General features: G+C 46.0%; 1 protein-coding gene across 1 annotated transcript in view; it reads left to right on the top strand.

The window, feature by feature from the left end:
• Positions 1 to 1,413: 1,413 nt before the first annotated feature.
• The window catches only part of ecm2 (extracellular matrix protein 2, female organ and adipocyte specific), a 30,402-nt gene continuing 6,815 nt past the window's right edge, over positions 1,414 to 25,000 (top strand). The window contains exons 1-12 of the mRNA XM_055159599.1: positions 1,414 to 1,720; positions 5,422 to 5,625; positions 10,185 to 10,339; positions 10,611 to 10,855; positions 10,904 to 10,974; positions 11,369 to 11,587; positions 11,692 to 11,807; positions 12,530 to 12,665; positions 14,096 to 14,253; positions 14,969 to 15,108; positions 17,447 to 17,559; positions 19,369 to 19,582. Coding sequence (XP_055015574.1) covers positions 1,630 to 1,720; positions 5,422 to 5,625; positions 10,185 to 10,339; positions 10,611 to 10,855; positions 10,904 to 10,974; positions 11,369 to 11,587; positions 11,692 to 11,807; positions 12,530 to 12,665; positions 14,096 to 14,253; positions 14,969 to 15,108; positions 17,447 to 17,559; positions 19,369 to 19,582 — 1,862 coding nt within the window. The 5' untranslated portion in view covers positions 1,414 to 1,629. The remainder of the gene's footprint in view (positions 1,721 to 5,421; positions 5,626 to 10,184; positions 10,340 to 10,610; positions 10,856 to 10,903; positions 10,975 to 11,368; positions 11,588 to 11,691; positions 11,808 to 12,529; positions 12,666 to 14,095; positions 14,254 to 14,968; positions 15,109 to 17,446; positions 17,560 to 19,368; positions 19,583 to 25,000) is intronic.

Raw genomic sequence — 25,000 nt, 5'->3', positions numbered from 1 at the left:
CTAAAACCAGGTCTAAAACCAGGACTAAAACCAGGACTAAAACCAGGACTAAACCAGAACTAAAACCAGGAAACCAGGTAAACCAGGACTAAACCAGGACTAAACCAGGACTAAACCAGGACTAAACCAGGACTAAACCAGGACTAAACCAGGACTAAACCAGGTCCAGGTAAACCAGGACTAAACCAGGAGAACTAAACCAGGACTAAACCAGGACTAAACCAGGACTAAACCACCAGGACTAAACCAGTCTAAAACCAGGACTAAAACCAGGTCTAAACCAGGTCTAAACCAGGACTAAACCAGGACTAAACTCTACATTTCAATGTTTCATCATGAGGTGGACGATGTTTGTTGATTTCAGTGTTTGTGTTTTGATGTTTCAGTTTCATCATGAGGTGGACGGTGTTTCTGTTGATGTTTCACTGTTTTGTGTTTTGATGTTTCAGTTTCATCATGAGGTGACGTTTCGTGTGATGTTTCTGTTGATGTTTCAGTGTTTGTGTTTGATGTTTCAGTTTCATCATGAGGTGGACGATGTTTCTGTTGATGTTTCAGTGTTTGTGTTTTGATGTTTCAGTTTCATCATGAGGTGGACGATGTTTCTGTTGATGTTTCAGTGTTTGTGTTTTGATGTTTCAGTTTCATCATGAGGTGGACGATGTTTCTGTTGATGTTTCAGTGTTTGTGTTTTGATGTTTCAGTTTCATCATGAGGTGGACGGTGTTTCTGTTGATGTTTCAGTGTTTGTGTTTTGATGTTTCAGTTTCATCATGAGGTGGACGATGTTTCTGCTGATGTTTCAGTGTTTGTGTTTTGATGTTTCAGTTTCATCATGAGGTGGACGGTGTTTCTGTTGATGTTTCAGTGTTTGTGTTTTGATGTTTCAGTTTCATCATGAGGTGGACGATGTTTCTGTTGATGTTCAGTGTTTTGTTTCAGTTTCATCATGAGGTGGACGATGTTTCTGTTGATGTTTCAGTGTTTGTGTTTTGATGTTTCAGTTTCATCATGAGGTGGACGGTGTTTCTGTTGATGTTTCAGTGTTTTGTTTTGATGTTTCAGTTTCATCATGAGGTGGACGATTTTCTGTTGATGTTTCAGTGTTTGTGTTTTGATGTTTCAGTTTCATCATGAGGTGGACGGTGTTTCTGTTGATGTTTCAGTGTTTGTGTTTTGATGTTTCAGTTTCATCATGAGGTGGACGGTGTTTCTGTTGATGTTTCAGTGTTTGTGTTTTGATGTTTCAGTTTCATCATGAGGTGGACGATGTTTCTGCTGATGTTTCAGTGTTTGTGTTTTGATGTTTCAGTTTCATCATGAGGTGGACGATGTTTCTGTTGATGTTTCAGTGTTTGTGTTTTGATGTTTCAGTTTCATCATGAGGTGGACGGTGTTTCTGTTGATGTTTCAGTGTTTGTGTTTTGATGTTTCAGTTTCATCATGAGGTGGACGGTGTTTCTGTTGATGTTTCAGTGTTTGTGTTTTGATGTTTCAGTTTCATCATGAGGTGGACGATGTTTCTGTTGATGTTTCAGTGTTTGTGTTTTGATGTTTCAGTTTCATCATGAGGTGGACGATGTTTCTGTTGATGTTTCAGTGTTTGTGTTTTGATGTTTCAGTTTCATCATGAGGTGGACGGTGTTTCTGTTGCTTCTGGTTTTGGTCCAAACTGAAGCCAAAGACAAAGAGAAGAGACGAGGGACGAGGAGACGAGATGGTGAGGACACGAGGACACGAGGACACGAGGACACGAGGACACAAGGACACAAGGACACGAGGACACGAGGACACGAGGACACTGCTCCCTGAAACGGGGACGTTTCACAGCACAGAAACAGCATTTTAATAATATTTAGGGATTTCTTTTCTTTTTTTTTTTTTTGGCTGTAAAATTCCCGATAAAAGCAACGCTAAAAAAACGATAAACAGGATCGATAAACGAGGCCCAACTCCACAAAAACCACCTCATCGTTTGTGTTTCGTTTGTTTCGTTTGTGTTTCGTTTGTGTTTCGTTTGTTTCGTTTGTGTTTCGTTTGTTTCGTTTGTGTTTCGTTTGTTGTTTCGTTTGTGTTTCGTTTGTTTCTTTTGTGTTTCGTTTGTGTTTCGTTTGTGTTTCGTTTGTTTCGTTTGTGTTTCGTTTGTTTCGTTTGTGTTTTGTTTGTTTGTTTTGTTTGTGTTTGTTTGTGTTTCGTTTGTTTCTTTTGTGTTTCTTTTGTGTTTCGTTTGTTTCGTTTGTGTTTCGTTTGTTTCTTTTGTGTTTCGTTTGTGTTTTGTTTGTTTTTGTTTGTGTTTTGTTTGTGTTTCGTTTGTGTTTCGTTTGTGTTTCATTTGTGTTTCGTTTGTTTCATTTGTGTTTCGTTTGTTTCGTTTGTGTTTTGTGTTTCGTTTGTTTCGTTTGTGTTTCGTTTGTGTTTCATTTGTGTTTTCGTTGTTTCGTTTTGTGTTGTTTTGTTTTCGTTTGTGTTTCGTTTGTTTCGTTTGTGTTTCGTTTGTTTCGTTTGTGTTTCGTTTGTTTTCGTTTTGTGTTTTGTTTTGTTTCGTTTGTTTTCGTTTTGTTTCGTTTCGTTTTGTGTTTCGTTTGTTTCGTTTTGTTTTCGTTTGTGTTTCGTTTGTTTCGTTTGTTTCGTTTGTTTGTTTCGTTTGTTTTTTGTGTTTTCGTTTGTGTTTCGTTTGTGTTTCGTTTTTGTTCGTTTTTTTTTGTTGTTTCGTTTTTTCGTTTGTTTTTGTTTGTTTTTGTGTTTCGTTTTTTCGTTTGTTTTTGTTTGTTTCGTTTGTTTCATTTGTGTTTTGTTTGTTTCGTTTGTGTTTCGTTTGTTTTGTTTGTTTCGTTTGTGTTTCGTTTGTTTCATTTGTTTCGTTTGTGTTTCGTCTGTTTCATTTGTTTCGTTTGTGTTTCGTTTGTTTCATTTGTTTCGTTTGTGTTTCGTTTGTTTCGTTTGTTTCTTTTGTGTTTCGTTTGTGTTTTGTTTGTTTCGTTTGTGTTTCGTTTGTTTCTTTTGTGTTTCGTTTGTTTCGTTTGTGTTTCGTTTGTGTTTCGTTTGTTTTCGTTTGTTTCGTTTGTTTCGTTTGTGTTTCGTTTGTTTTCGTTTGTGTTTCGTTTGTTTCGTTTGTTTCGTTTGTGTTTGTTGTGTTTCGTTGTTTTCGTTTTTTTCGTTTGTTTCGTTTGTGTTTTGTTTGTTTCGTTTGTGTTTCGTTTGTTTCGTTTGTTTCGTTTGTTTCGTTTGTTTCGTTTGTGTTTCGTTTGTTTTCGTTTGTTTCGTTTGTGTTATTTGTTTTGTTTGTGTTTCGTTTGTTTCATTTGTTTCGTTTGTTTCGTTTGTGTTTCGTTTCGTTTGTTTCGTTTGTGTTTCTTTTGTGTGATTCTGGTTCTTGTTTGTGTTTCTGTAAAAACGCGAGTCCCGACAGACGGATCCAGACTTTTCCACAGCCTCGGGTCGTTTCTCCTCATGAGTTTTGTGGACATTCATATTTTTTTAAATAAACTCAAACGAATGAAACGAATCGTCACAAAAATCAAACACAAACGTTTCAGTCCAAGTTTCGTTCGTTCAGTCGTTTTTCAAAATAAAACCAAAAATAAGAAAATGAGAAAAAAAACTAAACAACGATTTTCTTCATTATTTGTTTCCAAAATCAAAATGAAAAAACAGATAATGGACTGAACCAGGTCCAGGACCAGACCAGAACCAGACCGAGACTGAGACCGGGACCAGACCAGGACTGAACCAATTTCAGTCCTGGTTTAGTTCTGGTTTAGTCCTGGTTTAGATCTGGTTTAGTCCAGGTTTAGTCCAGTTTTAGTCCTGGTTTAGTCTTGTTTTAGTCCATTATCTTTTTTCATTTTGGTTTTGGAAACAAATAATGAAGAAAATCGTTGTTTTGTTGTTTTGTTTCTTTGTTTTTTCATTTTTTTCTTTTTGATTTTATTTTGAAAAACACACAGATTCGTTTGTTTTTTATTTTTATTTTTTCTGTTGTTTTGAGGCTGTTTCACATTTTGACTCGTCGGCCCAAAATAAAACTGATTCGATCTTTAAAAAAAATAAAAACAAAAACAGAACCACAAAAAAAACAAACAAAACAAAACTTGAAAACACAAACGTTCGACTCCATTTCGTGTCGTTTTATTTTATTTTGAAGTTTCCTAAAAGAATCGTTAATATTTCCAAAACTGAAACGGCACAAACGAAACTTTTTGCAGCACAAACGAACGACGTGACGTGGTTTTTGTTTCAGTTTGAGTTTCAGGACGTTTCAGCTTTTACACAAATAAAAATAAAGAAGAAAAACGTGAACAGGACCAAGTTTGGGACTCGAGATTCCGGAGCCGAGCGCAGGAGGAGGAGGAGGAGGAGGAGGAGGAGGAGGAGGAGGAGGAGGAGGAGGAGGAGGAGGAGGAGGAGGAGGAGGAGGAGGAGGAGGAGGAGGAGGAGAGAGGAGGAGGAGGAGGAGGAGGAGGAGGAGGAGGAGGAGGAGGAGGAGGAGGAGGAGGAGGAGGAGGGGGGGCAGAGGTGGGGCAGGTCCGGGCAGGTGCGGCAGGTGCAGATCACTAAAGCTGCTGAGTCAGACTGAAACACACGACTCCTCCCAGTCGTGTCCTCGGGGAAGAAACGCCGCGAAACAACGAAAACATCCGGTAAAAAACGCCACCGAGTCCGAGTCAGGTCCAAGAGTCAGGTCCGAGAGTCAGAGTCAGGTCCAGAAGTCAGGTCCAAGAGAGTCAGAGTCAGGTCCGAGAGTCAGGTCCAAGAGTCAGAGTCTGAGTCAGGTCCAAGAGTCAGGTCCAAGAGTCAGAGTCTGAGTCAGGTCCAAGAGTCAGGTCCAAGAGTCAGGTCCAAGAGTCAGGTCCAAGAGTCAGAGTCTGAGTCAGGTCCAAGAGTCAGGTCCAAGAGTCAGGTCCAAGAGTCAGAGTCTGAGTCAGGTCCAAGAGTCAGGTCCAAGAGTCAGAGTCCAAGAGTCAGGTCCAAGAGTCAGAGTCTGAGTCAGGTGAGTCAGGTCCAGAGACAAAGAGGAGTCAGAGTCAGGTCCCACAAAAGAATCGAACATCTGACACTAAAACTCAGGTCAAGATCCTCGTTTGAGCAAAGATCGACATAAAACAAGAACCAAGCAGAACCTTCAGGACCTCTAGAACCTTAGACCTGGTTTAGACCTGGTTTAGACCTGGTTTAGACCTGGTTTAGTCCTGGTTTAGTCCTGGTTTAGACCTGGTTTAGACCTGGTTTAGACCTGGTTTAGACCTGGTTTAGACCTGGTTTAGACTGGTTTAGTCCTGTTTAGTCCTGGTTTAGACCTGGTTTAGACCTGGTTTAGACCTGGTTTAGACCTGGTTTAGACCTGGTTTAGACCTGGTTTTCTCCATCTCCTCCGTCTCGTTTCTTTCTTGCATTTGTCTCATCTTTGTTTTTCGGTTTCAGGAGACGTTAAAGTCAAAGAGAAACGTCTGAAGCCCCTGAAGCTCAAACCGGTCCCGCCCCCGAGCGTCCTGATTGGTCCAGAGCCTCCGCCGAGCCGTCCCATTGGCTCCAAGTCCCGAGGCAGCGCTCTGATTGGACGAGAGACGGAGACAGAGACGATCCTGGACCTGTTTAAGACCGAGTCACAGGACCACAAAGAACCAGGTCAGAACCAGGACTAAACCAGGTCTAAACCAGGTCTAAACCAGGTCTAAACCAGGTCTAAACCAGGACTAAACCAGGTCTAAACCAGGACTAAACCAGGTCTAAACCAGGACTAGGACCAGGACTAAACCAGGACTAAACCAGGTCTTAAACCAGGACTAAACCAGGACTAAACCAGGACTCTAAACCAGGTCTAAACCAGGTCTACTAAACCAGGACCAGGACTCTAAACCAGGACTAAACCAGGTCTAAACCAGGACTAAACCAGGACTAAACCAGGTCTAAACCAGGACTAAACCAGGACTAAACCAGGACTAAACCAGGACTAAACCAGGACTAAACCAGGACTAAACCAGGACTAAACCAGATAAACCAGGTCTAAACCAGGTAAACCAGGACTAAACCAGGTAGGACCAGGACTAACCAGGACTAACCAGGACTAAATCCTGGTTTAGTCCTGGTTTAGTCCTGGTTTAGTCCTGGTTTAGTCCTGGTTTAGTCCTGGTTCAGTCTGAGGGTTTAAACACAGAGGGTCTGGATCAGACGGTCTAAAGCCTCAGTCTGGGACCTGATGAGAGGGTTTGAACAGACGCGCCGGATGACAGGTCTGGAGCGGGACTATAACCGGACTAAAGCGGGACTAAAGCGGGTCTGAGGCGGGACTAAAGCCGGACTAAAGGGAGACTCAAAAAAACCTGTAATTATTAAAGGACGACGGGTTATTAGAGACGCACACGAGTCATTAGACGAAGACGATAAAGACGAAGACGAGGACCGGGGGGGGGGGGCTGTGACTCAGGCGGGACTCACAAAGAGACCAAGACCAGACCAGAGACCAAACCAGACCCTAGACCGGACCCCAGGACTAAACCAGGACTGTGGGAGACACGAGTCATTAGAGGAAGACGAGGACGAGGGGGGAGGGGCTGTGACTCAAGCGGGACTCACCGGGACCCGGACTAGACCAGAGACCAGACCCAGACCCTAGACCAGACCCAGACCAGAGACCAGACCCAGACCAGAGACCAGACCCAGACCCAGACCAGACCAGACCCAGACCCTAGACCAGACCCAGACCAGAGACCAGACCCCAGACCAGAGACCAGACCCAGACCAGAGACCAGACCCAGACCAGAGACCAGACCCAGACCAGACCAGACCCAGACCAGACCCAGACCAGAGACCAGACCAGAGACCAGACCCAGACCAGACCCAGACCAGACCAGAGACCAGACCCAGACCAGAGACCAGACCAGACCAGACCAGACCAGACCAGAGACCAGACCCAGACCAGAGACCAGACCCAGACCAGAGACCAGACCAAGACCAAGACCAGAGACCAAGACCAAGACCCAGACCAGAGACCAGACCCAGACCAGACCCAGAGACCAGAGACCAGAGACCCAGACCAGACCAGACCAGAGACCAGAGACCAGAGACCAAGAGACCAGACCAGACCAAGACCAGACCAGAGACCAAGACCCAGACCAGAGACCAAGACCAAGACCCAGACCAGAGACCAGAGACCAGAGACCAGAGACCAGACCCAGACCATGGACCCAGAGACCAGACCCAGACTATGGACCCAGACCAGACCCAAGACCAGACCCAAGACCAGACCCTAGACCAGACCCTAGACCAGACCCTAGACCAGACCCTTGGCCAGACCCAGACTATGGACCAAGAACAGATTAGAGCCCGACCGATATATTGACCGATATTATCGGCCGATATGGGTATCTGTAGTCATATCAGCTATCGGCCGATATGTTTGCTGATATGGGCCGATATTTCCCGTGGTCATGTGATACGTCGTTATAAATCTTCGACTCTCGACATTCTGTTCATTTAATCCAATTTACACACAGATAAATGTTCAAATATGTGACTCTGCATCAGGATTTATCTACAGAAACATGTGTGTGTGTGTGTGTGTGTGTGTGGTGTGTGTGTGTGTGTGTGTGTGTATGTGTGTGTGTGTGTGTGTGTGTGTGTGTGTGTATAGTGTGTGTGTGTGTATAGTGTGTGTGTGTGTGTGTGTATAGTGTGTGTGTGTGTGTGTGTGTGTGTGTGTGTGTGTGTGTATAGTGTGTGTGTGTGTATAGTGTGTGTGTGTGTGTGTGTGTGTGTGTGTGTGTGATAGTGTGTGTGTGTGTGTGTGTGTGTGTGTATAGTGTGTGTGTGTGTATAGTGTGTGTGTGTGTGTGTGTGTGTGTAGTGTGTGTGTGTGTATAGTGTGTGTGTGTGTATAGTGTGTGTGTGTGTGTATAGTGTGTGTGTGTGTGTGTGTGTTGTGTGTGTATAGTGTGTGTGTGTGTGTGTGTATAGTGTGTGTGTGTGTGTGTGTGTGTATAGTGTGTGTGTGTGTGTGTGTGTATGTGTGTGTGTGTGTGTGTGTATAGTGTGTGTGTGTGTAGTGTGTATAGTGTGTGTGTGTGTGTGTGTATAGTGTGTGTGTGTGTGTGTGTATAGTGTGTGTGTGTGTGTGTGTGTGTATAGTGTGTGTGTGTGTGTGTGTGTGTGTATAGTGTGTGTGTGTGTGTGTGTGTGTATAGTGTGTGTGTGTGTGTATAGTGTGTGTGTGTGTGTATAGTGTGTGTGTGTGATAGTGTGTGTGTGTGTGTATAGTGTGTGTGTGTGTGTGTGTGTATAGTGTGTGTGTGTGTGTGTGTGTGTGTATAGTGTGTGTGTGTGTGTGTGTGTGTGTGTGTGTATAGTGTGTGTGTGTGTGTGTGTGTGTGTATAGTGTGTGTGTGTGTGTGTATAGTGTGTGTGTGTGTGTGTATAGTGTGTGTGTGTGTGTGTGTGTGTATAGTGTGTGTGTGTGTGTGTGTGTGTATAGTGTGTGTGTGTGTGTGTGTGTGTGTGTGTATAGTGTGTGTGTGTGTGTGTGTGTATAGTGTGTGTGTGTGTGTGTGTGTGTGTGTGTGTGTGTATAGTGTGTGTGTGTGTGTGTGTGTGTATAGTGTGTGTGTGTGTGTGTGTGTGTGTATAGTGTGTGTGTGTGTGTGTGTGTGATAGTGTGTGTGTGTGTGTGATAGTGTGTGTGTGTGTGTGTGTGTGTATAGTGTGTGTGTGTGTGTGTGTGTGTGTATAGTGTGTGTGTGTGTATAGTGTGTGTGTGTGTGTGTGATAGTGTGTGTGTGTGTGTGTGTGTGTGTGTATAGTGTGTGTGTGTGTGTGTGTGTGTGTGTGTGTGTGTGTGTGTGTGTGTGTGTGTGTGTGTGTGTGTGTGTGTGTGTGTATAGTGTGTGTGTGTGTGTGTGTGTTTGTTCACACTCACACACACAGATCCAAACACTGAGATTATTTTCTTTTTACAGTCGGTTTGAGTCTGGATTAAAAGGACATTTATTAGTTCAGACTTGTGATGTGGGAGGAGCCTGTGTGATGTGGGAGGAGCCTGTGTGATGTGGGAGGAGCCTGTGTGATGTGTGAGGAGCCTGTGTGATGTGGGAGGAGCCTGTGTGATGTGGGTGTAGTGAGTGTGTGTGAGTCTGAGTGTTGAAATGTGTCGACTTTGAAACTGGTTTTGTTTATTTGTTTATTGTTTATTGATGATCTGTGATTATATTGTTTGTATATTTGTTTCTGCAGCTGCACTGATGTAAATGAGCTGTGAACAGAAGTGTGAATGATCAACATTTACACATGTCGTTAATGACCGCGGCGGTGCAGCGTTTACGACTAAAGACTAACTGTGGTAGTTTAGTTTCTTGACTCTCTAGTCGTGATGAGTCGGTCGGGAGTCGTGTTTTCTTTTTCTCTCACTTTTTTTCTCTTCTCGTCGTGTTCAGACTCGTGGGAGTTTGACAGCGACTCAAAACCAAACTTTCAAAAATACACGTGTGCAGAGGAATATGCATAAATATATTCAGCATAAAATAAATAAACCAAGACTAATCTTGGGTCGAGAGACAGAGACCGAGTCCCGACACTCAGTCCTCCTGGTTCAGTTCTGCTTTAGTCCTTTGACATATCATGTGAAGAGGCAGAAGAACAATAAATGTTTCCTAAATAAACCCAGTTTAAAATCCACCAGAGCCAAACCAAAGTTTTTAAAAAAAAATAATTCAACATTTACAGTGAATTTTTATGTCACTAAATATATCGGTGATTATATCGGCAGCTCCAACTCCAGTTATATCGGTTTCATATCAGCCACAGCAAAATCCATATCGGTCGGGCTCTAGACAAGACCCAAGACCAGACCCAGACTATGGACCAAGACCAGACCCAGACCCAGACTATGGACCAAGACCAGACCCAGACCCAGACTATGGACCAAGACCAGACCCTAGACCAGACCCAGACCCAGACTATGGACCAAGACCAGACCCTAGACCAGACCCAGACCCAGACTATGGACCAAGACCAGACCCAGACTATGGACCAAGACCAGACCCTAGACCGACGACCCTAGACCAGACCTAGACTATGGACCAAGACTAAACCCCAGACTATGGACCAAGACCAGACTATGGACTAAAGTCTGAAATGTCGGGGCCCAAACGAACGTCTTGTGTGGTTTTGAACTTAAGGCTGGTTTTTGTGCCCAGGTTTGGGCGAGAGGAACTCGGTGGAGCAGAAGTTCACCAACGACGTGATGGAGAAATGGGAGAAGCAGCAGAAGAGAAAAGAAGAAGCTCGAAGAAGAAAGAAGAGAAAGAGAGAAAAACAGAAGAGGAGAGAAGAACAGGCTCTGAAAATACAGGTCTGAACCAGGACTAGACCAGGACTAGACCAGGACTAGACCAGGACTAGACCAGGACTAGACCAGGACTAGACCAGGACTAGACCAGGACTAGACCAGGACTAGACTAGACCAGGACTAGACCAGGACTAGACCAGGACTAGACCAGGACTAGACCAGGACTAGACCAGGACTAGACCAGACCAGGACTAGACCAGGACTAGACCAGGACTAGACCAGGACTAGACCAGGACTAGACCAGGACTAGACCAGGTCTAAACTGATGTTCCAGGTGAAGAAGCAGGAGAGTCGGTGGAAGCAGATGGAGGTGGAGCTGAGTGAACAGGAAGAGGCGGAGCTCCGGAAGGCGGAGGAGGAAGTGCAGGTGTGGCTCCGAGGAGACGTGTTCGAAATGAAAACACACGAAGAAGAAACGACCGAGCCTGGACCAGAGTCCTGGACCAGAGTCTGGACCCGAGTCTGGACCCGAGTCTGGACCCGAGCTTGGACCAGAGTCTGGACCAGAGTCTGGACCTGAGTCTGGACCCGAGTCTGGACCAGTCTGGACCTGAGTCTGGACCTGAGTCTGGACCTGAGTCCTGGACCTGAGCCTGGACCCATCCCCACTCCCCCGACCCAAGAGGGCACAGCTGAGGGTGAGACCTGCTTTAGTCTTGGATTTAGTCCTAGTTTAGTCTGGGTTTAGTCTCAGACTTAGTCTTGGGTTTAGTTCTGGTTTAGTCCTGGTTTAGACCTGGTTTAGATCTGGTTTAGACCTGGTTTAGACCTGGTTTAGTCCTGGTTTAGACCTGGTTTAGACCTGGTTTAGATCTAGATTAGACCTGGTTTAGATCTGGGTTAGACCTGGTTTAGACCTGGTTTAGATCTGGTTTAGACCTGGTTTAGACCTGGTTTAGACCTGGTTTAGATCTGGGTTAGACCTGGTTTACCTGGTTTAGACCTGGTTTAGATCTGGGTTAGACCTGGTTTAGATCTGGTTTAGACCTTAAATAAAAATCAAAACCTTCTCATTTCTGATCCAAACTTTAGAAACTGATGGGAACTATGAGGAGATCTTTGAGGACCCGGACCTGGACCCGGACCTGGACCCGGACCTGGACCCGGACCTGGACCCGGACCCGTCCGCGGACCGGGCCGGACTCCCTCCGGGCTGTGACATCTCTGACGTGACGGCGTCGTGCGAAAACGCCAAACTGCAGCACTTCCCTCCTCTGTCCATCCCGGAGCTCAAGTCCCTGAGCCTCGAAGGTCAGTCCGGGTCCAGACCAGAGGGACCCGACTTCCCCCCAGGTCGTCTCCGTCGGCGACAGAAACACGTGTCGTTGACGGTGACGCTTTTCTCGCTTCTGCAGGAAACAACATCAGCACCATCCCCCCCGAGGCTTTTAACGGAATCCCAAATCTGGAGTGGATAAACCTGAAGAAGAACCGGCTCACGTCCGCAGGAATCCACCCGCTCGCCTTCACGGTCAGACATCTTTGTAGTCTTTAACACCAGAGCTGCAGACATCTTTGTAGTCTTTAGTACAAGTGCTTCAGACATCTTTGTAGTCTTTAAACACGAGAGCTTCAGACATCTTTGTAGTCTTTAACACGAGAGCTGCAGACATCTTTGTAGTCTTTAACACAAGAGTTGCAGACATCTTTGTAGTCTTTAAAAAAAGAGCTTCAGACATCTTTGTAGTCTTTAACACGACAGCTTCAGACATCTTTGTAGTCTGTAATACAAGTGCTTCAGACATGTTTGTAGTCTTTAACACGAGAGCTTCAGACATGTTTGTAGTCTTTAGAACAAGAGCTTCAGACATGTTTGTAGTCTTTAGAACAAGAGCTTCAGACATGTTTGTAGTCTTTAATACGAGAGCTTCAGACATGTTTGTAGTCTTTAGTACGAGAGCTTCAGACATGTTTGTAGTCTTTAACATGAGAGTTGCAGACATCTTTGTAGTCTTTAATACAAGAGCATCAGACATGTTTGTAGTCTTTAATACAAGAGCGTCAGACATCTTTGTAGTCTTTAGTACAGGAGCTTCAGACATCTTTGTAGTCTTTAACACCAGAGCGTCAGACATCTTTGTAGTCTTTAACACGAGAGCTTCAGACATGTTTGTAGTCTTTAGTTTAAGAGCGTCAGACATATTTGTAGTCTTTAGTTTAGTCCGGGTCTATAACCGGTTTTGTGGGTCTCAGAGGCTGAAGTTCCTGACACGGTTGTACCTGGACGGGAACCTCCTGGAGACGGTTCCTTCTGGAATCCCCTCGACGCTCCAGGAACTGAAGATCAACGAGAACCTGCTCCAGAGCATCCAGGAGACCAGCCTCAAAGGTCTGAACCAGGACTGAACCAGGACTGGACCAGGACTGGACCAGGACTGAACCAGGACTGGACCAGGACTGGACCAGGACTGACCAGACTGGACCAGGACTAAACCAGAACTGACAGGACTGGACCAGAACTGGATCAGGACTGGACCAGGACTGGACCAGGACTGGACCAGGACTGGATCAGGACTAAACCAGGACTGGACCAGGACTGGACCAGGACTGGACCAGGACTAAACCAGGACTAAACCAGGACTGAACCACGACTGAACCAGGACTAAAACAGGACTGAACCAGGACTCGACCAGGACTAAACCAGGACTGGACCCGGACTGAACCAGGACTAAAACAGGACTGAACCAGGACCGAACCAGGACTAAACCAGGACTGAATGAGAACTGGACCAGCAGTAAACTACACAGCAAAAACTGGAGGGTTAAAATTCCAGGGTAAAATATTTCAGAGTTGTTTTTAACCCAAAAAGTGTTATTTTAACTCTCTGAAAGTTAAATGTGTGTTGGACTTGGAGTTATTTGCCAGAGTTGATTTGGTTGAAGTTAATTCAACTTCCTCTAGTGTTAATTCAACTTCTCTAGTGTTAATTCAACTTCCTTAGTGTTAATTCAACTTCTCTTAGTGTTAATTCACTTCCACTAGTGTTAATTCAACTTCCTCTAGTGTTAATTCAACTTCTCTTAGTGTTAATTCAACTTCCACTAGTGTTAATTCAACTTCCTCTAGTGTTAATTCAACTTCTCTTAGTGTTAATTCAACTTCCACTAGTGTTAATTCAACTTCTCTTAGTGTTAATTCAACTTCCTCTAGTGTTAATTCAACTTCTCTTAGTGTTAATTCAACTTCCACTAGTGTTAATTCAATTTCCTCTAGTGTTAATTCAACTTCTAGTGTAATTCAACTTCTTTAGTGTTAATTCAACTTCCTCTAGTGTTAATTCAACTTCCTGTGTGTTAATTCAACTTCCTGTAGTGTTAATTCAACTTCTTTTAGTGTTAATTCAACTTCCTCTAATGTTAATTCATTCTTTAGTGTTAATTCAACTTCCTCTAGTGTTAATTCAACTTCCTCTAGTGTTAATTCAACTTCCTTTAGTGTTAATTCAACTTCTCTTAGTGTTAATTCAACTTCTTTTCCCAGTTTTGTTCATAATTTCATTTAAAATTAACTCTAATGAAGTGTAAAAACAAAACTCCTCTGTGTGTTGTTGAGTTAAATCAGAATAACTCTACACAGTGTTATCCGTTTACTCTCAAAATGTTCATAAAACTCTGGATTTTCGGGGTTAAAAAAAAGAACTCTGGTCCAGTGTTACTGAATGATGAACGTTTCCGAAAGTGTCAAATGAACTCTAGACCAGACTGGACTCGTGTAAACTCTGAGGGAGTGTTAAAGGTGTGACCCGGTGCGCGTGTGCAGGTCTGAGCAGTCTGGTCACTCTGGAGCTGGAGGGGAACAGGCTCAGTGAAGGAGGCGTCAGTCACGGAGCGTTCAACGACCTGACTGAACTCACCTACCTACGACTCGGGAGGAACCACTTCAGGGCCGTGCCTCAGGGTCTGCCGCCGACGCTACAGGTCAGTGAGTCAGGTCTTCCGACGCTACAGGTCAGTGAGTCAGGTCCTCCGACGCTACAGGTCAGTGAGTCAGGTCCTCCGACGCTACAGGTCAGTGAGTCAGGTCCTCCGACACTACAGGTCAGTGAGTCAGGTCCTCCAACGCTACAGGTCAGTGAGTCAGGTCCTCCGACGCTACAGGTCAGTGAGTCAAGTCCTAAACCTCACAAACATAAACTACAGGTCAGAGAGTCGAGTCCTATAACGCTACAGGTCAGTAAGTCAGGTCCTCCAATTCTACAGGTCAGTGAGTCAGGTCCTCCGACGCTACAGGTCAGTGAGTCAGGTCCTCCGATGCTACAGGTCAGTGAGTCAGGTCCTCCGACGCTACAGTCAGAGAGTCAAGTCCTCTAACGCTACAGGTCAGAGAGTCAGGTCCTCTGACGCTACAGGTCAGAGAGTCAAGTCCTCTAACGCTACAGGTCAGTGAGTCAGGTCCTCCGACGCTACAGGTCAGTGAGTCAGGTCCTCCAACGCTACAGGTCAGTGAGTCAAGTCCTAAACTTCACAAACATAAACTACAGGTCAGAGAGTCAGGTCCTCCGATGCTACAGGTCAGAGTCAGGTCCTCCAACGCTACAGGTCAGAGAGTCAAGTTCTCGTTCTCGTGCGTCACTCGTCAGTGACTCGTGTGTGACTCGTGTGTGACTCGTGTGTGACTTCTGGTCGTGTGCAGGAGCTGCACCTGGAGCACAATCGGATCGAGGAGATTTCTGAGACGGTTTTTAACCAAACTCAGAGTTTAACTTTGATCTCACTGAGGAACAACAAACTGGAGGAGAGTCGCATCGCCCCACGAGCCTGGATCCACCACAGGTACCACCCACACCTGTACCACCCACACCTGTACCACCCACACCTGTACCACCCACACACCTGTACCACCCACACACCTGTACCACCCACACACCTGTACCACCCACACACACTGTACCACCCACACACCTGGACCACCCACACACCTGGACCCACCACACACTGTACCACCCACACCTGTACACCCCCACACCTGGACCACCCACACACCTGTACCACCCACACACCTGTACCACCCACACACCTGTACCACCCACACCTGTACCCACCCACACACCTGGACCACCCACAGGTACCACCCACACACCTGTACCACACACACCTGTACCACCCACACACCTGGACCCACCCACACACACACCTGTACCACCCACACACCTGTACCACCCCACACACCTGGACCACCCACACACCTGTACCACCCACACACCTGTACCCACCACACACCTGTACCACCCACACACCTGTACCACCCACACACCTGTACCACCCACACACCTGGACCACCCACACACCTGTACCACCCACACACCTGGACCACCCACACACCTGTACCACCCACACACCTGTACCACCCACACACCTGGACCACCCACACACCTGTACCACCCACACACCTGGACCACCCACACACCTGTACCACCCACACACCTGGACCACCCACACACCTGGACCACCCACACACCTGTACCACCCACACACCTGGACCACCCACACACCTGGACCCACCCACACACCTGGACCCACCCACACACCACCTGGACCCACCACACCACACACTGGACCCACCACACCCACCCACACACCTGGACCCACCCACACACCTGTACCACCCACACACACCTGTACCACCCACACACCTGGACCACCTGACCACCCACACACCTGTACCACCCACACACCTGGACCCACCCACACACCTGTACCACCCACACACCTGGACCCACCCACACACCTGTACCACCCACACACCTGTACCACCTGTACCACCCACACACCTGGACCCACCACAGGTACCACCCACACACCTGTACCACCCACGCTCTGAACCGCGCTCCACCGACTCAAACCAGTGTTTCAAGTTTTTTTTTTTTCTGGGGACTCGTATTTTAAAAGTCACAAACCTTCACGACCCAAATCCACAGACGTTATTCATAAATCACAAAATGAAGGTGGACTTTTTCCTTACTGAACATTCATGAGGAGGTTTTATTTTCGACTGACTGATCGTGTCTCTGAACATTTAGTTTTACTCAAGTTTGAAACGTGAAAGTGAAAAACCGTCACTGAAGAAGCGAAAAAAACATGGAACAAAAAAAGTCCATAAAATAATTACAAAAAGGAAGTCAGGGAAAGTCAGGGAGAGTCAGGGAGAGTCAGTCAGGGAGAGTCAGGGAGCAGGGAGAGTCAGGGAGAGTCAGGGAGAGTCAGGGAGCCGGAGAGCCAGGGGACCAGGGGGACTAGAGGGACCAGGGGGACTAGGGGGACTAGAGGGACCAGAAGGACCAGAGGGACCAGAGGGACTAGAGGGACTACAGGGACCAGAGGGACCAGGGGACTAGGGACTAGAGGGACCAGAAGGACCAGAGGGACTAGGGGACTAGAGGGACAGGGGACTAGAAGGACCAGGGGACAGGGGACCAGGGGACTAGAGGGACCAGAGGGACCAGGGGGGGGGACTAGAGGGACCAGGGACTAGGGGACTAGAGGACCAAGGGGACCAGGGGGACTAGAGGGGACAGGGGACTAGAGGGGACTAGAGGGGGACTAGGGGGACCAGGGGGACTAGAGGGACCAGGGGGACTAGGGGGACTAGAGGGACCAGGGGGACTAGAGGGACCAGGGGACCAGGGACCAGGGGGACTAGAGGGACCAGGGGACTAGAGGGACCAGGGGGACTAGAGGGACCAGGGGGACTAGGGGACCAGGGGACCAGAGGGACCAGGGGACTAGAGGGACCAAGGGGACTAGGGGGACCAGAGGGACCAGGGACTAGAGGGACCAGGGGGACTATGGGGACCAGAGGGACCAGAAGGACCAGAGGGACCAGGGGGACTAGAGGGACCAGGGGGACTATGGGGACCAGAGGGACTAGAGGGACCAGGGGGACTCGGAGGACCAGGGGGACTTGGAGGACCAGGGGCACTAGGTCAGGTCTGCTCTTTGATTGACAGCTCAGCTCTGTATAAAATCAGAAACATCATTCACAAAACACACGGTTTTACTTTCCAACGTCGGGACGATTGGGCAGGTTTCCTCAGAAAACCTACAGAACTACACTACAGAAGTGTTTAAACTAAAGTGGTCTTGGTGTCTCTCCTCTCTCGTCGCCCCTCAGGTCCCTCGAGTCCTTGGACCTGTCTCATAACGAGCTGCACCTGGTCCCGTCGTTCCTGCCTCGGTCTCTGGTTCATCTGGTGCTGGTGGGAAACCACATCGAGAGGATCCCAGGTGCAAACCCACCTCACCTCAACACGAGCTCCAAATGTCTGTGTCTGTGTGCGGTCCTCAGCGGTTGTTGTGTGGTCCTGAGTGGTTGTGTGTCGTTGTTGTGTGGTTGTTGTGCGGTTGTTGTGTGGTTGTTGTTGTGGTCCTGAGCGGTTGTTATGTGGTCCTGAGCGGTTGTGCGGTTGTTGTGTGGTTGTTGTACGGTCCTGAGCGGTTGTTGTGTGGTCCTGAGTGGTTGTGTGGTTGTTGTGTGGTCCTGAGTGGTTGTGTGGTTGTTGTATGGTTGTTGTGTGGTCCTGAGCGGTTGTTATGTGGTCATGAGCGTTTGTGTGGTTGTTGTGCGTCCTGAGCGTTGTGTGTGTTGTGGTGGTTGTTGTGCGGAGTTGTGTGGTTGTTGTGTGGTTGTTGTGCGGTCTGAGCGGTTGTTGTGTGGTCCTGAGTGGTTGTGTGTTGTTGTTGTTGTTGTGTGGTCCTGAGCGGTTGTTATGCGGTCCTGAGTGGTTGTTGTGCGGTCCTGAGCGGTTGTTGTGTGTGTGAGTGGTTGTTGTGTGGTCCTGAGTGGTTGTTGTGTGGTCCTGAGTGGTTGTTGTGTGGTCCTGAGCGGTTGTGTTGTTGTTGTGTGGTTGTTATGTGGTCCTGAGCGGTCGTTGTGTGGTCCTGATTGGTTGTTGTGTGGTTGTTGTGTTGTTGTTGTGTTGTTGTTGTGTGGTTGTTGTGCGGTCCTTGTGTGGTCCTGATTGGTTGTTGTGTGGTTGTTGTGTTGTCGAGTGTTGTTGTGTGGTCCTGAGCGGTTGTGTTGTTGTTGTGGTTGGTTGCGTGTGTGTTGTGTGGTCCTGAGGTTGTTGTGTGTTGTTGTTGTTCCTGTGGTGTTGTGTGGTTGTTGCGGTTGTTGTGTGGTTGTTGTGTTGTTGTGTTGTTGTGTTGTGCGGTCCTGAGTGGTTGTTGTGTGGTTGTGTGGTTGTTGTGTGGTTGTTGTGCGGTCCTGAGTTGGTTGTTGTGTGGTGGTTGTTGTGCGGTCCTGTGTTGTGTTGTTGTGGTTGTGTTGTGTGTGTTGTTGTGTGTTGTGTTGTGTTGTCCTGTTGTGTGGTCGTTGTGTTGTTGGGTTGTTGGTTGTGTTTGTTGTGTGTTGTGTTGTTGTGTGTGTTGTTGTGCGGTTGAGTGGTTGTTTTGTGTGGTTGTTGTTGCGGTCCTGAGTTGTGCGGTTGTTGTGTGTCCTGAGTGGTTGTGTTGTTGTGCGGTTGTTGTGTTGGTGTTGTGTTGTTGTTGTGCGGTCCTGAGCGGTTGTTGTGCGGTGTGTGGTTGTTGTGTGGTTGAGTGGTTGTTGTGGTGTGGTGTTGTTGTGTGTGTTGTGTGTGTTGTGTGTTGTGTGGTTGTGTGTTGTTGTGTGGTGTTGTGCGTCCTGAGCGGTTGTGCGGTTGTTTTGTGCGGTTCCGTGTTGTGTTCCGTGGGTTGCGTACTGGTTGTTTGGTTGTGTTGTTGTGTGGTCGTGTTTGTGGTTGTTGTGTGTGGTCCTGAGTGGTTGTTGTGTTGTTGTTGTGTTGTTGTTGTGTGGTTGTTGTGTGGTTGTTGTGCGGTCCTGAGCGGTTGTGTTGTTGTTGTGTCGTTGTTGTGTGGTTGTTGTGTTGTTGTTGTGTTGTTGTTGTTGTGGTCGTTGTGTGTGGTTGTGTGTGGTTGTTGTTGTGTTGTTGTTGTTGTTGTTGTGTTGTTGTGTGGTTGTTGTGTGTTGTGTGTGTTGTTGTTGTGTTGTTGTTGTGCAGTTGTTGTGCGGTCGTTGTGCGGTCCTGAGCGGTTGTGCGGTTGTTTTTGTGGCAGGTTACGTGTTCGCGCACATGTCTCCGGGGCTGCAGTACTTGTATCTGTCGTACAACAAACTGGACGGCGAAGGATTCGAGCCCGAGTCGTTTCTGGGGACGTACGAGTCGATGGTGGAACTTTGTCTGGATCATAACCAGATCCTCCAGGTCCCGTCGGGAATCAACGAGATGATCGACCTGCACTTCCTCCGCCTCGACCACAACCGCATCAGGTACGACCCGACTCCCCCCGACCCGACTCACACCGACCTGCACTTCCTCCGCCTCGACCACAACCGCATCAGGTACGACCCGACTCCCCCCGACCCGACTCACACCGACCTGCACTTCCTCCGCCTCGACCACAACCGCATCAGGTACGACCCGACTCCCCCCGACCCGACTCACACCGACCTGCACTTCCTCCGCCTCGACCACAACCGCATCAGGTACGACCCGACTCCACCCGACCCGACTCACACCGACCTGCACTTCCTCTTTAAAACTTTAATGTGAAGAGATTTTTTTTAGATCTGGTCCGATACCGATACTTGGCCTTCGTGGACTCACCGATACCGATACCAGTCCCGATACCGCAAAGTTATGTTGAAGTCAAGACCACAGCAAGACAAGACCAAGACCAGGACAAGACCACAAGGTCCAGAGACCAAAACAAGACCGAGACCTTTGAGGGTCGAGACCAAGACAAGACCGAGACCAGGACAAGACCACAGGGTCCCAAGGCCAGGACAAGACCAAGACCTTTGAGGGTCGAGGCTGAGACAAGACTGAGACCGAAACAAGACCGAGAAAAGACCAAGACCTTTAAAGACTTTTGAGGGTCGAAACCAAGACAGGACCAAGACAACACTGAGACTTTTAAAGGTTGAGACTGAGACAAGATCAAGACCGAGACAAGACCGAGACCAAGACAAGACCGAGACCGAGACGAGACCAAGACCTCTAAGGGATGAGACCAAGACAAGACCAAGACTTTTAAAGGTCGAGACCGAGACAAGACCGAGACTTTCAAAGGCTGAGACCAAGACAAGACCAAGACAAGACTGAGACCTCTGAGGGTCGAGACCGAGACAAGACTAAGACTTTTAAAGATCGAGACAAGACCGAGACCTTTGAGGGTCGAGACCAAGACAAGACCGAGACTTTTAAAGGTCAAGATCGAGACAAGACCGAGACTTTTTAAGGTTGAGACCAAGACAAGACCAAGAAAAGACCGAGACAAGACCGAGACTTTTAAAGACCGAGACAAGACCGAGACCTCTGGGGGTCGAGACCAAGACAAGACTAAGACTTTTAAAGATCGAGACAAGACCGAGACTTTTAAAGACCGAGACAAGACCGAGACTTTTAAAGATCGAGACAAGACCGAGACTTTTAAAGGTCGAGACCGAGACAAGACCGAGTCCACGGCCCATCGAGACCAAATCAAAACCATCTTTGTCATTTCCTACATTTATTTGTATTTTACAGAGATTTTTAACAAATTTTTTTATATCAATGTTTTTAAAATCTGTCTCCAGTTGATCTGGTTAAAGTTCATTTCTCTCGAGTCTCGAGTCCGACTCTAGTCCAGAGTTTACGGCCACGCGATTTTATTACAGCACAAGAGAAAAAAATAAATCTCCTAAAAGTCTGTTTTTAATGAATAAATAAAAACATTTGAAGAATAAAGTTTTAGTAAAATGTTTTGATGTGAAGCTTTAAACTTTTACTTTTCCACTTTTCACCACAGAGTCTTTAACAGATCCTTGCTCGGTGGTTTGATCTGAGTATCGGTATCGGTATCGGAGTCAGTTTATATATATATAAAAAAAATCTAAATCAGTCGATGATCTGCTCTGGATTCTGAAAAATCTTTATCGGCCATGAAAAAAAAAAAAAAAAAAAAAAAACAAAACCTGAGTGGATCTTGACGCGCTGCTCATGGTCAGACTCCACTTTTTATTTTTTATTTGCTCAGTGACACGTTTTTGTTTTTTTTTACCGGTAAAGAAACACTCATCATGAGCGGGAAAAAGTTTAATGAAGCTGAAGGAAAAACTGACACGAGAAAAAGAAAAAAACTCTCAAAAAAAACTCTAAACCCCCACGAGACAAACAGACATCTGACAAAACACTAACAACACAACTCCTGTAGAGGGCGACACACACACACACACTATACACACACACACACACACTATACACACTATACACACACTATACACACACACACTATACACACACACACTATACACACACACACTATACACACACACACACACTATACACACTAAACACACACACATATACACACACACACTATACACACATATACACACTATACACACACACTATACACTATACACACACACACACTATACACACACTATACACACACACTATACACACTATACACACACTATACACACACACTATACACACTACACACACACACACACTATACACACACATACACACTACACACACTATACACACACTATACACACACACACACTATACACACACACACACTATACACACACACACACACACACACTATACACACACACACACACTATACACACTATACACACACTATACACACACACACACTATACACACACACTATACACACACTATACACACTATACACACACACACACTATATACACACACACACACACACACACACTATACACACACACACACACACTATACACACACACACACACACACACACACACTATACACACTATACACACTATACACACACACACTATACACACACACACTATACACACACACACACACACTATACACACACACACACTATACACACACACACTATACACACACACACACACACACTATACACACACACACACACACTATACACACACACACACTATACACACACACACACTATACACACACTATACACACTATACACACACTATACACACACACACTATACACACTATACACACTATACACACATACACACACTATAACACACTATACACACACATACACACTATACACACTACACACACACACACATATACACACACACACACACTATACACACTATACACACACACACACACTACACACACTATACACACACACACACTATACACACTACACACTATACACACACACACACTATACACACACACACACACACACACTATACACACACACACACACACACACACACACACACACTATACACACACACACACACACACACTATACACACACACACATATACACACACACACACACACACTATACACACACACACACACTACACACACTATACACACTATACACACACACACACTACACACACACACACACTATACACACACACACACACACACTATACACACACACACACACACACACACTATACACACACACACACTATACACACACATATACACACACACACTATACACTATACACACACACACACACACACACTATACACACACACACACACACTATACACACACACACACTATACACACACACACACTATACACACACACACACACTATACACACACACACTACACACACTACACACACTATACACACACACACACTATACACACACACACTATACACACACACTATACACACACACACACACACACTATACACACTACACACACTATACACACTATACACACACACTACACACACACACTATACACACACACACTATACACACACTATACACACACTATACACACACACTATACACACTATACACACACATACACACACTATACACACACTATACACACACACACACACTATACACACACTATACACACTATACACACTACACACACACTATACACACACACACACACTATACACACTATACACACTACACACACTATACACACACTATACACACACTATACACACTATACACACTATACACACTATACACACTACACACTATACACACACTATACACACTACACACACTATACACACACTATACACACACTATACACACACACACACACACACTATACACACTACACACACTATACACACACTATACACACACTATACACACACTACACTATACACACACACACACACACACTATACACACACACTATACACACACACTATACACACACTATACACACACACACACTATACACACACTACACACACACACTACACACACACTACACACACACTATACACACTATACACACACATACACACACTATACACACACACTATACACACTACACACACTATACACACTACACACACTATACACACTACACACACACACACACTATACACACTATACACACACACATACACACACTATACACACACACACTATACACACTACACACACACACACACACTATACACACACACACACTATACACACTACACACACTATACACACTATACACACACACACTATACACACTATACACACACACACATATACACACTATACACACACTATACACACACACACACACACACTATACACACACACACACACACACTACACTACACACACTATACACACTATACACACTATACACACACACATATACACACTACACACACACTATACACACACTATACACACTACACACACTATACACACTACACACACACACTATACACACTACACACACTATACACACACTATACACACTATACACACTACACACACTATACACACTACACACACACACACACTATACACACACTATACACACTACACACACTATACACACTACACACACTATACACACACACACACTATACACACTACACACACATACACACACACACTACACACACTCTACACACACTACACACACTATACATATATTATAAAACACAGTCCACTCAGAGACCAGAGTCCAAGACCTGTCCTCCCCTCATCCTACCTCCTATCTCCTACTTCCTATGTCCTATCTAATACCTCCTATATCCTACCTCCAATGTCCTACCTCCTACTTCCTTGCTCCTATGTCCTATATCCTACCTCCTATGTCCTATCTCCTACTTTCTATATCCTAATTACTATGTCCTACCTCCTACATCCTATGTCCTACTTCCTATATCCTCCCTCCTATGTCCTATCTCCTACCTCCTATGTCCTACCTTCTACATCCTATATCCTACCTCCTACTTCCTATGTATGTCCTACTTCCTATATCCTCCCTCCTATGTCCTATCTCCTACCTCCTATGTCCTATCTCCTACTTCCTATATCGTAATTACTATCTCCTACCTCTTATGTCCTACCTCCTACTTCCTATATCCTCCCTCTTATGTCCTACCTCCTACATCCTATGTATACTTCCTATCTCCTACCTCCTATGTCCTACCTCCTATCTCCTACCTCCTATGTCCTATCTCCTACCTCCTATGTCTTACCTTCTACATCCTATATCCTACCTCCTATGTCCTATCTCCTACTTCCTATGTCCTACCTTCTACATCCTATATCCTCCCTCCTATGTCCTATCTCCTACCTCCTATGTGCTACCTTCTACATCCTACCTCCTACTTCCTAGCTCCTATGTCCTACCTCCTATGTCTGACATTCTACATCATATATCCTACCTCCTATGTCCT

Source organism: Boleophthalmus pectinirostris, unplaced genomic scaffold, assembly GCF_026225935.1.
Source record: "Boleophthalmus pectinirostris isolate CB_2022bp ecotype Guang Dong unplaced genomic scaffold, ASM2622593v1 HiC_scaffold_23, whole genome shotgun sequence".
NCBI lineage: Eukaryota > Metazoa > Chordata > Actinopteri > Gobiiformes > Gobiidae > Boleophthalmus > Boleophthalmus pectinirostris.
The sequence above is the reverse complement of the archived record's forward strand: the minus strand, read 5'-3'. Positions and strand labels throughout refer to the sequence as shown.